At 35.3% G+C, this 11,930-nt stretch overlaps 3 protein-coding genes across 5 annotated transcripts; 2 read left to right on the top strand and 1 right to left on the bottom strand.

Annotated features, from left to right (window-relative positions):
• Positions 1-2,718: 2,718 nt before the first annotated feature.
• GLY3 (glyoxalase II 3) lies at positions 2,719-6,771 on the top strand. 2 transcript variants are annotated; one of them, XM_011084577.3, is made up of 9 exons: positions 2,719-3,255; positions 3,911-4,039; positions 4,244-4,351; positions 4,852-4,986; positions 5,569-5,610; positions 5,722-5,781; positions 5,861-5,914; positions 6,250-6,274; positions 6,364-6,771. In XM_011084577.3, the coding sequence occupies exons 1-9, from the start codon at positions 3,010-3,012 to the stop codon at positions 6,453-6,455; spliced, it is 891 nt and encodes a 296-aa protein (XP_011082879.1). In that variant the 5' UTR covers positions 2,719-3,009; the 3' UTR covers positions 6,456-6,771. The 2 variants fall into 2 exon arrangements, with proteins under 2 accessions (XP_011082879.1, XP_088732433.1); XM_088876307.1 differs by lacking the exon at positions 2,719-3,255 and adding an exon at positions 3,575-3,729.
• A 981-nt stretch (positions 6,772-7,752) lies between these two features.
• Positions 7,753-9,004, top strand: LHCA3 (PSI type III chlorophyll a/b-binding protein). The gene is made up of 3 exons (XM_011084578.3): positions 7,753-8,011; positions 8,138-8,199; positions 8,293-9,004. The coding sequence occupies exons 1-3, from the start codon at positions 7,871-7,873 to the stop codon at positions 8,906-8,908; spliced, it is 819 nt and encodes a 272-aa protein (XP_011082880.1). The 5' UTR covers positions 7,753-7,870; the 3' UTR covers positions 8,909-9,004.
• A 222-nt stretch (positions 9,005-9,226) lies between these two features.
• Positions 9,227-11,930, bottom strand: LOC105165534 (uncharacterized). Of its 2 annotated transcripts, none has more exons than XM_011084579.3 (6): positions 11,483-11,930; positions 10,708-10,784; positions 10,533-10,596; positions 10,252-10,336; positions 10,084-10,132; positions 9,227-10,004 (listed from the first exon to the last, which is right to left on the bottom strand). In XM_011084579.3, the coding sequence occupies exons 1-6, from the start codon at positions 11,769-11,771 to the stop codon at positions 9,537-9,539; spliced, it is 1,032 nt and encodes a 343-aa protein (XP_011082881.1). In that variant the 5' UTR covers positions 11,772-11,930; the 3' UTR covers positions 9,227-9,536. The 2 variants fall into 2 exon arrangements, with proteins under 2 accessions (XP_011082881.1, XP_011082882.1); XM_011084580.3 differs by having other exon boundaries at positions 9,227-10,001.

Genomic DNA, 11,930 nt, shown 5'->3' with positions numbered 1-11,930 from the left:
ATAAAGTTGTAACTTATTTATTAGTTCCCACAAAAAATAATAATAATAAGAATTATCTTATAAAAATGAGAATTATATTATTGTATTAATATCTTAAATATTTCAAAATATCGGACTTACCTCGTATTGGATCAACATTTCTAGATGCTAAAATGCAAGTGCCTAATAGCAAAAATTAGTGATCTCTATGATATCTTCATAAAATTAAATTACATGTACTATCGAATCATAGACTAATTGTATTGACACTTTTGAAGTTATGTTAAAATACGTAAATATTTTTATCTTTTACAAAATTACAGCTACATTTTTTAAGGGATATTAGTGGGATATTTTTAAGGGGTGTTTCTGTAAATTTGGCATCTCAATAGGGTGTGGTACAAAAAGCATAGAATGTTTGTATATTTTGATATAATTTTAAGAGGTATCAATATAATTTATTTTTAATTATTAGCCGTTATGGCACGTCGTCTCTGTGTGCATATAATAAATAATCTTTTTATGCTTTAAGATTTATTATACTTAAGAATAAAATATTTAAAATGACATATCACATTTATAAAAAAAAAATAAGTAAATAAAAGAAAAATTAACTTGGGATATTATCGACTATAATAATTTGATATTGCGGTGTATATAACTACTCTTTGTAGTAAAAGTGTGGTTTTCTTTTTATTAGTATTAGCCGGCGTAGCACGCCTTCTCTATGTGCATTTAATAAATAATACTTTATATTTTATAATATATATTGAATAAGAAAATATATATAAATCAATAAATTATATTTGAAAAAATAAAAGAAAGAAAGAACAATATAATGCAAAAAAAAATAAAAATTTTAGGAGTATTATCGATATAACAATAAATTTGTGTCGTAATGTCATAACCATCATTTGTGAGACAAAAATGCATTCTCTTATATATTAATTTAGTTATCGTCGCACGCGGTTCCTGCGAGCATACAAAAAAATATCTTTGTGCGGGATGATTAAAAAAATATAGAAAAAATAAATTATAACTATAAGTTATAATAAGTATGAAGAAATAATGTTTGAGAGAGAAATATGGAGTAGTGTGTAGTTAGGAAAAAAAAATATAACTATGAAATAATTAAAAAAATATTAAAATTACTAAATTTATCAAAAAAATTTAAATAAAAAAATAAAATAAAGAATAAATTTGAATATTTAAAAATTGGTATATCAAAAGGTTTTCTTTTATAATAGCATAGATATAAATATATAATTTAATTTAAGAAGTTCTCTAGAATCTGGACCATGATCCATGATCCAATCTGGCTTACAACTTTTAGGGCCAACAAGTGTTAAATGACAATTGCATTGGCCCAATATCATGCCCAAAATGGGCCCATCCAACTGCAACAGCCACATGAGTGTTGGGACTTTTTTTTAAAATGAAATATACTTTACATTCCAAGACTAAATATTAATTTCTTATTCATATTTGTTAATATAATTATTTTTGAAACGACGTAAATAAAATTTAAAATTCACTTTTATTTAGGTATTTTGATGTTTCTTTTTTTGCCAAATTACAGAAATGTTTAAATAGAATATTACTATCAGAAGCCTTATATACACATATATTTATATTATTCGATTCAGTATATAATTCAATACATTTAAATTTAAAATTGATTCAAAATATTAATAATTTAAGTCAACGAATACGTTCAAATAAAAAAAACTACTATAGAATAAACATACATTTACAATCATAGAACTAGATCGTTATACTTTAATTTTACTAATCAAGCAATGTCTCATAAACAATATTTTGATATTCTAAAGATAATAATAGAAGGGAGTGTGTGAAGTAAATATGGAGTATCAAAATCACTGCCCTTTTAATAATAGTTGATTATTTGAATACACAATGAAAATATGGTAAATGTTATATTTAGTCTCTTAAATTTTTATTTATAATTATTTTACTTCCTTAAGTTTATTTTTTTACTTTAGTATTTTTAAACTTTAATTTTGTCTCAATTTGGTCCCTTTAGTCAATTTTTGATGAAAATGTGGCTGGAGTTTAACTTTTTGAAAGGTGAAATGATCAATTTAAATTTAATTTTATTATTTTAGTCCCTTAAGTTTTTAAAATTATCAAATTAGGAGGGTAAATGTAATTTCATGTCTAACAAGGATGTATTTATAATTATACTAAACCTCGAGGGGCGTTAATGTAATTCACCCTACTATATAAGATAATCCCCACAATATTTAATGGACAAAAATTGCTAGTTTAGCAAAAAATAAAATATTGCATTTAAGTACAAAGTATGTGAGATCATAATATTTAATCCTCTTAATATTTTAAAACATTACAATTTGGTTTAAGGGCATTTTTACTAGGGGTATTTACAAAGTTGATCAAATCACAGTCAAACTTTTACTAGGGGTATTTTGGTAATAACATGTGTTAAATTCACCAAAACCTTATGATAGTGTTAAACATAAGACGGAATAAACCTCAAGAAGGATAAATGTAACATGAATGTATTTGTAATTATGTTAAAATTCAGGGGGTGATGATGTAATTTACTCTTTTTTTTTTGTATTGTTTAATATTTTACTAATTTAATTAATATTACTTTTAAAATAGTGATTATTTTTTTAAAAAATTTTAAATTAATTATGCGTGCTGCATACACCCGCAGTATAAAAAAGCAAATGCTGGAAGCAAATGGCGAAGCGCTGATTACTTCATCACTCATCATCACTGTCTGTTGAGTGTCATTGTAACCGACGAAACCACCAATGGCACCTTCCCAACAAAGCATTCCCATACCCCAATCCATCCAATCACTTCAAAACCTAATAAATTAATCTCATCTGTTGCTATTATCTTGAATTATACAATATTCTTCGCATACCCATTGGATTCTGGACAAAAAATTATTACAAGTTGACGTTTATTCTTGGTTTTAATCGCCACGCCGGCGTCCGCCATTGGTATTAAATTGAAATCCCACCTTCCCAACAAGAAATGCTCTCGAAATTCCGGTTCTTTCAAATTTCGGCTACTTTTTCTTCTCCCGCACCTCGGAAGAAAGTTCATTTTCCGCAAATAGTTGCGGTTACTGCGAAGTTCCGATCGCAGATGGGGGCGGCCTCGTATGGGACGTCGTCGAGTTCGGTGTCTAAGTTGATTTTCCGGCAGCTTTTTGAGAAGGAGTCGTCAACCTACACTTACCTCCTCGCCGATGCTTCTCACCCTGATAAACCAGCTCTGGTCGTGTCTTTTTCCTTTGCTTTTATATTAAGATTTTGAATTTGTTGGTATTTTTAATCTTCTCCTTTTAAGAAGAATTTTAGGGTAATCGGATCGTCACATTGTGTTTAGATTAAGAGGGTTTTGGATAAATGGGCTTCTTTTCTGAGCTTTCTCGAGGGTGTGGCTGTTTGCTATTGTTTTTCTCTATTATTCTCTTTTTGATCAAGTTTAGGATGAATGTGCTTTGCTTTCTCGCTGAAATGTGCTGTAATTGGCTCTCTAAATTCTTAGTAGACTTGCTGGACCACTTGGAGAGTGACAGATGATGCAAATTGAACGGGGCATGCATTTACCTTTAGCAATCTTTTCTTCTTCTTTTTCTTCTTCTTTCTTCCTTATGAACTTTTTGTGCCGATCATACTGGAACCAAGTGTAATGTTTAAAGTTTCATTGCGTGAATGGTTGAGATTTTGTTGGATTTGCACTTTGCAAGTAAGGGATGAGTTATTTGTTGATCAATTTAATAACAATCTACTCTTACAGAAAATAATTTTACTCTGTCTTTTCGATTTCGGATATCTTAAGAGCTGGTCCATATTTTACTCTGTTTCATTCTTTGTTTTGGCATTTGGATTCCTGATTTATGTACTGATGCAAGTTATTCTTCATGCAGTTGGTCGACCCAGTAGACAAAACAGTGGATAGGGATCTTTCTCTTGTGAAAGAATTGGGTTTGAAGCTTATATATGCAATCAATACTCATGTACATGCCGATCATGTTACTGGAACTGGCTTGATTAAGGTCCACTTAACTTCTCATTCTTTGAATACAGTGATTCAATAGTTCCTATTATTGTTTCCCATTTCCCCTCCAAATTTGTCAGTTGGATAGGCCCAGCTTCGAAGTATATGGTGCTTTTTAGTACTGGAAAAAACTTATCAATGGTTCAAGATTCTGAAACAGCATGCTAAGGGGATTTCTTGTTTGACTTGGCTATATCTGCAGAGTAAGGTTCCTGGGGTTAAATCTATCATCTCTAAAGCAAGCAATGCAAAAGCTGATCTATTTGTTGAACCTGGTGATAAAATCTGTTTTGGCGATCTGTTTCTGGAGGTACATGAAATTGTTATCTTTGTCTAAATCAAATGCACTTTTATTCATATGAGAGATATCAGGAGAGAGTAATTTGAGGAAGTTGTAATACAATTGCTGGCATGTGTATGGGGATTGAACTGGTAACTGGTTATAGTATTACTGCATAAAAGTTTAGGGATCAAATGTTAGATTCCCCATGTGGTTTGTATTACGTTTAAACTTCTGTAACCACGTCAGGAGTGCCTATTGAACCTTTGAATTGCTGAAATTTGCAAAACTATTAGAGGTAGTTCCAAGTTTGCCCAAGAAAATTGGAAAGAAGTCGGGTAGCATGGAGGCTGTAGATTGAGATATTAAATGGTATAGCAATGCACAGAGTTTGTCAAGCATATGATATGTCAAACTGTGCATCAGATATTGAGATCTATGTTGCATGCTTATGGTTTATGTTAACTTCTGTGGTTGTTTGTCTTGTTTATCCTCTTATATCACTGAGTTGTATTTCTTATCTTTTGCAGGTTCGTGCAACACCGGGTCACACACAAGGTTGTGTTACCTATGTCACAGGTGATGGGCCTAATCAGCCTCAACCAAGGATGGCTTTTACCGGCGATACTTTATTAATACGTGGATGTGGCAGGACAGATTTTCAGGTATTATTTGGTTCATGACAATAACTTTACAGTCTACTCCAAGATCAGCTCTTCTTGAAATCATTTCGACCTTAAGTTCAAATTTATGGTTTTTCTCAGCTCCTATCTCATGATATTTTTCTTTGATGCAAAGTTCGGGGGGGGGGGGGGGGGTTGGCTGGCATATAACCCAAATGAAAGAGCAGTTAGCTAAAAGAAAAGTTTTTCGGATTAAATTAATGGCATCATGTTACTTATGTATTGTCAATTCTTGCTAGTTTATGGTGAAGAGTAATATAAGTAATGGAATTTCATTTCAAAAGGAGATAAAAAGAAGACTCGTTATAGATGCTTTGGCGCTCAAAGATATAGCTGTTCTACGAAACAAGTTGCATATCAGTTAGATAATCCTTGAAGAAAAAGTTGGACGGAACAAACGCAAAAATTTTGCTCTCTGTTTTCAGAGTCCTTCGGCTCAAAAGGGATATGATTAATTCACAAATCAATCCCACTTGCTCTTTTTTCCTTTATGAGGTCAAGTTTTATGGTTTAACACAGTTGTTTTTGTATGCCAATATTTGGTTCCTTTTTCTTCTTGTCCAGGGTGGAAGCTCTGAGCAGCTTTACAAGTCAGTTCATTCACAGGTAAGAATGCAGATGACTATCTTTTATAACTAAATCAACTTAAGAAGTTTGAATTTTACCCTGAAAATATCCCAACCAACACATCAAACACTGAATGTTTGCTTAAAACAGATCTTCAGTTTGCCCAAAGACACACTGGTGTACCCTGCTCATGACTACAAGGGATTCACTGTAAGCACACATCTAAAAAATTATTGTTTTCTCTTGATGCATACACAGCAGAAGCTTATGCATCTGCATTTGTTTTTAGGTGAGTACTGTTGGAGAGGAGATGCAGTACAATCCCCGCCTGACAAAAGATGAGGTGATTCCCCAGCCGAAATAACATTGTTTACTAATTATGTATTATGGTGAACAATATGAAGAATATAATATCCATCTCACAGAAACAGCACATGATGAAGTTTTCTTTTGGATTGACAAGATCAACCTTACCCTATAAGTTTTGAATGGCTCTATCTACAGCAGTCTCTTGTCTCTTTGAATTACAAATGTTATTACACGGTTGAAGACCTTTTATGCATGCACAGTGCAATTTCACATTACTGCAAGAGAGCAGATTGTTTATTTGGAGTTATACATTGGGACTCAATATATATCTCTAATTAATTCTACTCTGATGTGTATTCTCTTTTTCAGGGAACATTCAAAAACATAATGGCAAGTAAGTAACGTCCAAGCTCTAATTAATTTGTTAAAGTTCATTCTATCACGTCAACAGTTGCTAATGCTTCACTTTGGTCTCTTCTACAGATTTGAACTTGTCGTATCCAAAGATGATAGACGTTGCAGTCCCAGCTAACATGGTTTGCGGTTTGCAAGATGTTGAATCCAAAGCCGCCTGATAATGTTTCTCCAGCTTAGATGTCAGGGGTCATGGATGTTCGGAAAACACACAATTTGTGGAAACTACAGGTGCATGTTTACTAGGCGAATCGTTGAATAATTGGCCTTGCCACGAGGCCACAAGTGTTGGAATGAAATGAAACGAAGCATGTGGAGTGTGAGCAGAAAATATTGTTACTGAGAAGAGAAAGATGGAATATGGAGAAGAGCGATAGATCCCTTACCCTTTACCTCTATTTCTAATCTCCAAGTCTGTAAGAAATTCAGAAAAATAAAAAATAAATACAAAATCAAATATCCTTTCTGCCTTTTTAAGCCGTGTTGCTACATCTGATTGAAATTTCTATCCTGGAAATGAATTGAACTGGTAAGGGGTAATTTGCATTTTGCACCGTTGAAATTGGCATGTTTGCACACTGCACCTTTAATTTTGAAAAATGGCTATTTGCACCCTCTGCAAATAGGAGTTGGCAAATAGGGAGAGTCTTACTCACCCTAAACAGGGGTGAAGCAATTCCACATAAAGCAATCTAATTCTGAACAGAAGATTTTGTACTGTGGAAATGTTTTTATTATTTAAAAATTTATATTTAATATTGTTGATGTTTGTTTTTATATAATAAAATAGACCTATTCAATAGTCAAAAAGTCATCGAATTTGTTGATATTAACAAAAAAAAAATTGAATGTAAATTCATATTTTCTTACGATTGATTTATTATAAGTTAAATAAATACTTTTTGATCAAACAATCTTTATAAGGGTGAAGATAGCTTTTTATATGCATTAATGTGTGGAGATGTATAAAAGTTATGGTGAAAAAGATTTATTTGACTTTTAATAAGTTAATAAGGTTAAATATAAATTTTTATTTAATTTTTTATTAATATTATTAAATTTGATTTGTCAGATGAAAACAAACGCGAAAAGTACTAAATATATTTATCTAAATTTATGTATAATACATTAAACTTCAAGTGAGAATGGTGTAATTATTCCTTATACAAAAACAATAAAAAATTGACACAAGTTAAAAAATAAATTTGTTAATGTTAAAAATGTGGAACGTTTGAAATCTTATATTTTGAGGCTGGATTCATATAAAATGTTTGGTAGAAACCATGGTGGCTAAAGAGTATAAAAAACATAAATCCAGCAAGCCAATAATATCTATTATCCAAATAACCCATCCCACGTGTGCCACTCCTATTCGAGAACAAGATCCCAACTTTATCTGCTTCCTCTAACACATAACTCTACACCACAATTCCAAAGCCAACCAGCCCCACAAAAATCCTCCTGGCCCCTTATTTGCAGCCTTGTGTTCACTGCTCTCTGCTACTAATTCTCCTCCTCCTTCTCCCCCTCTTCCTTGTTAAGAGGTATCATCACTCTTCCAAAACTCAGCACCAAAATGGCAACACAAGCATTGGTCTCCTCATCATCCATCTGCTCCTCAGCAGACGCCGCCAGGCAGATTCTTGGAGGCAGGTCCATCCATTCTTCAAGAAAGTCTTCCTTTGTTGTAAAGGCTGCTTCTACTCCTCCTGTCAAGGTCTGTTTGTCTCAAACACACACACTGAGTGTTTCTTCAAAGTCTTGATTGTCTTGTTCAAGCTTGAATACTTGGTTTTTTGGCCCGACTTGATCCTTTTTACACTCTCTTTGATTATGTTTCCAGCAAGGAGCAAACAGACAGCTGTGGTTTGCATCCAAGCAGAGTTTGTCCTATTTGGATGGAAGGTAAACTCAACTCATTTTTTTCATATGTTTGTAGCTGGATGTATATGAAGATTTTCAACTCTGATTGATTTTCCAATAACTTACTGTTTCCAGCCTTCCGGGTGACTTCGGGTTCGACCCATTGGGCCTCTCGGACCCTGAAGGCACCGGAGGATTCATCGAGCCCAGATGGCTGGCGTACGGGGAAATCATCAACGGGCGGTTCGCTATGTTGGGCGCTGCAGGAGCCATTGCACCCGAAATCTTGGGAAAAGCGGGTCTGATCCCAGCTGAAACAGCTCTTCCATGGTTCAAAACTGGAGTCATTCCCCCAGCTGGAACCTACAGCTACTGGGCTGATCCGTATACCCTATTCGTCCTGGAAATGGCATTGATGGGCTTTGCGGAGCACCGGAGATTCCAAGACTGGGCCAACCCGGGGTCCATGGGGAAGCAGTACTTCTTGGGCCTGGAAAAGGGGTTGGGAGGATCCGGGGACCCGGCGTACCCGGGCGGCCCGTTTTTCAACCCTCTGGGGTTCGGGAAAGATGAGAAGTCATTGAAGGATTTGAAGTTGAAGGAAGTGAAGAATGGAAGATTGGCCATGTTGGCAATCTTGGGATACTTCATACAGGGACTGGTTACCGGCGTCGGCCCGTACCAAAACCTGTTGGATCATTTGGCTGACCCGGTGCACAACAATGTGTTGACCAGCCTCAAATTCCACTAGAACTTGTACTAAATATTGTGAAATTTTACCTCTTAATTTCTCATGCTTCAAGTTTGTAATCCATCATGTGCATATACCATTGAGCTTTATCCCTGATACTGATGTTGAGTGTGTACTACCATTCCATATTGGATGGAGATGAAGGATCTGAACATTCACATAATAGATGAACTCTTTCTAACGAGGCGATTTTGTAAGATAAAACAGCAAAGTACCATCCAAATGGACAGTACCTCACTTAAGAGGATTCGTTGGACAAATGCATGCAACATCAAAATGTTAAGAAACTCAGTTGTAATTTTGCTTAGCTTGTAGCTATTGTTGAAATGCAGTTTGAGTATTTGCATGAAAGATAAGGATGCTAAGAAACGATACATGAAGGCCATAAGAGGCTTTTGCTCCTTAGGATTCTTACGATTTGTTTTAAGCTCCATCGCCCTTCGTTAGGAATCTTCGCATAGTTGTTTGAAGACGTGAACAGTCACAATAGTCGCAGTCTGAATGCAACTGCATTCAGCCAGACATGACTACACAAGCAAGAAAACTAGGCTAGTAAACATACTTAAGGCCACATCAAGTTAAAGAGTCAGGGTTCCAAGTCCAACATTCTACCAAGAAACTCAACGTTTTAGGCAAAATCACTCCCGACTCCAGCAGAGAGCTCACCAGCTTCCACAGCCACAGCACCGCTATCCACTGCAATATCATGGTCTTCCACCTTGGAGAAGCTTGCTACATCATCAAAAAAGCTTCCAAATCCCATGCCAGCTCGCCCTGATTCAGGACTCTTAGTTAAAGCAAACTCAGATGAGTAGCCAAGGGAGTTCAGGTAATCGTCCATCGATGTGTTGTCCATAGGCCGAGAAGCCACTGGTTTTTTCCATCCTCCCTCAAGAAACTCAGACCACTCTGGAGGGTAGTCAATCCCACATGCCGGAATAGGTGGAAAGAGCGGCAACAGAGCAGGCCTAGCAGCAGCAAGGCCTCCTTCCTCCAATTTGACAGCAGCTGTTGCTGAAGTACCTGCCTGTTGCTTCAATTTTATACCTGAAATTGTTTCTGCCACTCCTTGTTTCTTCTTTGCAGCATGAGGCTTCTTAACATCGAATTAGTGTAATTAGATGAATAAAGTTGTTTCAACTTTTAACTAGTCCAATGTTTTGACAGTAGTTTACCTCAACCAGATGCAGATTTCCGTATGTGTCAGATCCCAGTGCCTTGATTCTGCATTCATGAGGCCAATTCATTTAAAGAGACGTAGAAGTTACAATGACGCCTGACCAAGCACATGATATATCGATCGTTCAGGCAAAGGCGTAGTATAAAAGACGAAGCATGCTTACCCATTCATATCAAATGGACTTGAGCTTGAAGAATTACCCTGACCTTCAAGGCCTATTGCTGCCGCTCTCTCATCTTTTCTGCGGCCTAAGGGTCGAAAAAAAATTTCAAAGAGATAAATACATCAAAAGCAATAGAAGGAAACCTCCGTCTATTCCACGGCCAAATCAAAATGTCTCGTATTAGGCAATTTAATGAACTAGTTCAAGATTATTTGCAGAGTTTTAAGTGCAATATGTGTATTTCTTCACACTAATATCGTCCGCTTATGAATAAAACGTACGGTAATCGGCCGGTGCAAATTCCCTTCTCCACAATCTTCTTGCTGTCTTGCCAAGCCTGAACTTCTGTATGGCAATTAATGAATGAAATTCAGCAGAATTAGCAAACTGGAAAGCTTCTTACAACCTCAAAAACTGGTTCTTTAAAAGCAAAATATAGCTTAATATCCATCAAACCTGTAAGTGACTTTTCAGGTGGTAGAGAGTTAGTCCCTCGACTCCCATCAAATTTAAAATTGCTTTAGGTGTTGCCTCTGCAAGAATAACTTTAATTAATATATATATATATTATAATATATATTTTAAGTATATGATCATTGACGACATAACTTCAAACAGTCAGTACGTAGTCGTTGATGTGTTTGTATTTTGTAATGTTAACATAAGATGGTTTATATACATCCAAAACCATACAGCTAGCAATTTCTTCCCAAAAAAGGGAACAAAAATTCCTTAAAAATCCAATATATAACATCCTTTCACCTTTCATGAACACGTTTTTGCATGCACATATACATACATAGCAATTAATTCTTAAAAAACGAAAACATTTCATGCAGGTTATGAATTTAAAGCTGGAAAAATTAAAATTTTAGTCTTGTAATTACGACGGGTGATAATTTTAGTCTTGCACGAATTTATTTGATAAATCTTTTCTGTAATTTTAAAATTTTTACATATTAAAGAAATGCAAGCAACTTAATTTGATACACTTTTCCGATCATTTTAACAAATCCCAACCACTTTTGTCCTCTAAAATTGCCACTCCAGACTAAAACTTTCTAGTAATTTTCGGCAAGACACCTCTCTCGGCAAATCTACATCACATTAACCAAAATGGAAAGAAGATCAAATAAAATTAATAACAAGAACAATTAGTAAATAAATTAAAAACCATAAAGAAAATAACCAAAAACTCATGGACAGAAAAGGGAAGAGTACTGCGACTAACTATTTGCTCCACCAAGCTCATTCACAGCCTTAACAAACTGCTCATGAAGTTCCGGCGTCCAGCGCAGCCGAGGCCTCGGATACGAAGCCTGATACACATCTGTATCATACGACTCCACCATTTTCCCCGTCTGAATCTGATACCCGCCGCCGACCGCCGCCGTAACGCCACCCTGGTGAAACTGGTTCTCCACCACCACCCCACCAAACATACTTTCCTCTCCTCCTCCTCCACCACCACCGCCGCCGGCCCACCACCAAGAATCCGGTTCTTTTCTCTTCGTCGTCATCTACAGAAGATCTTGCTCACTGGCAGGCGACGATCTAGAGATAGAAATGGTGGCAGAGAAAACTAAAAGAAAAAACAGGTTGTGAGTGGTGAATAGGGAACACGTATAAGAGCAGGGTTTTCTTTTTTTCTGCATGTGTGGGTAAATGCGTTTGGTGGG

Source organism: Sesamum indicum, linkage group LG12 (assembly GCF_026168435.1).
Source record: "Sesamum indicum cultivar Baizhima isolate 11 linkage group LG12, ASM2616843v1, whole genome shotgun sequence".
Taxonomy (NCBI): Eukaryota; Viridiplantae; Streptophyta; class Magnoliopsida; order Lamiales; family Pedaliaceae; genus Sesamum; species Sesamum indicum.
This window is presented reverse-complemented; position numbering and strand designations above follow the sequence as displayed.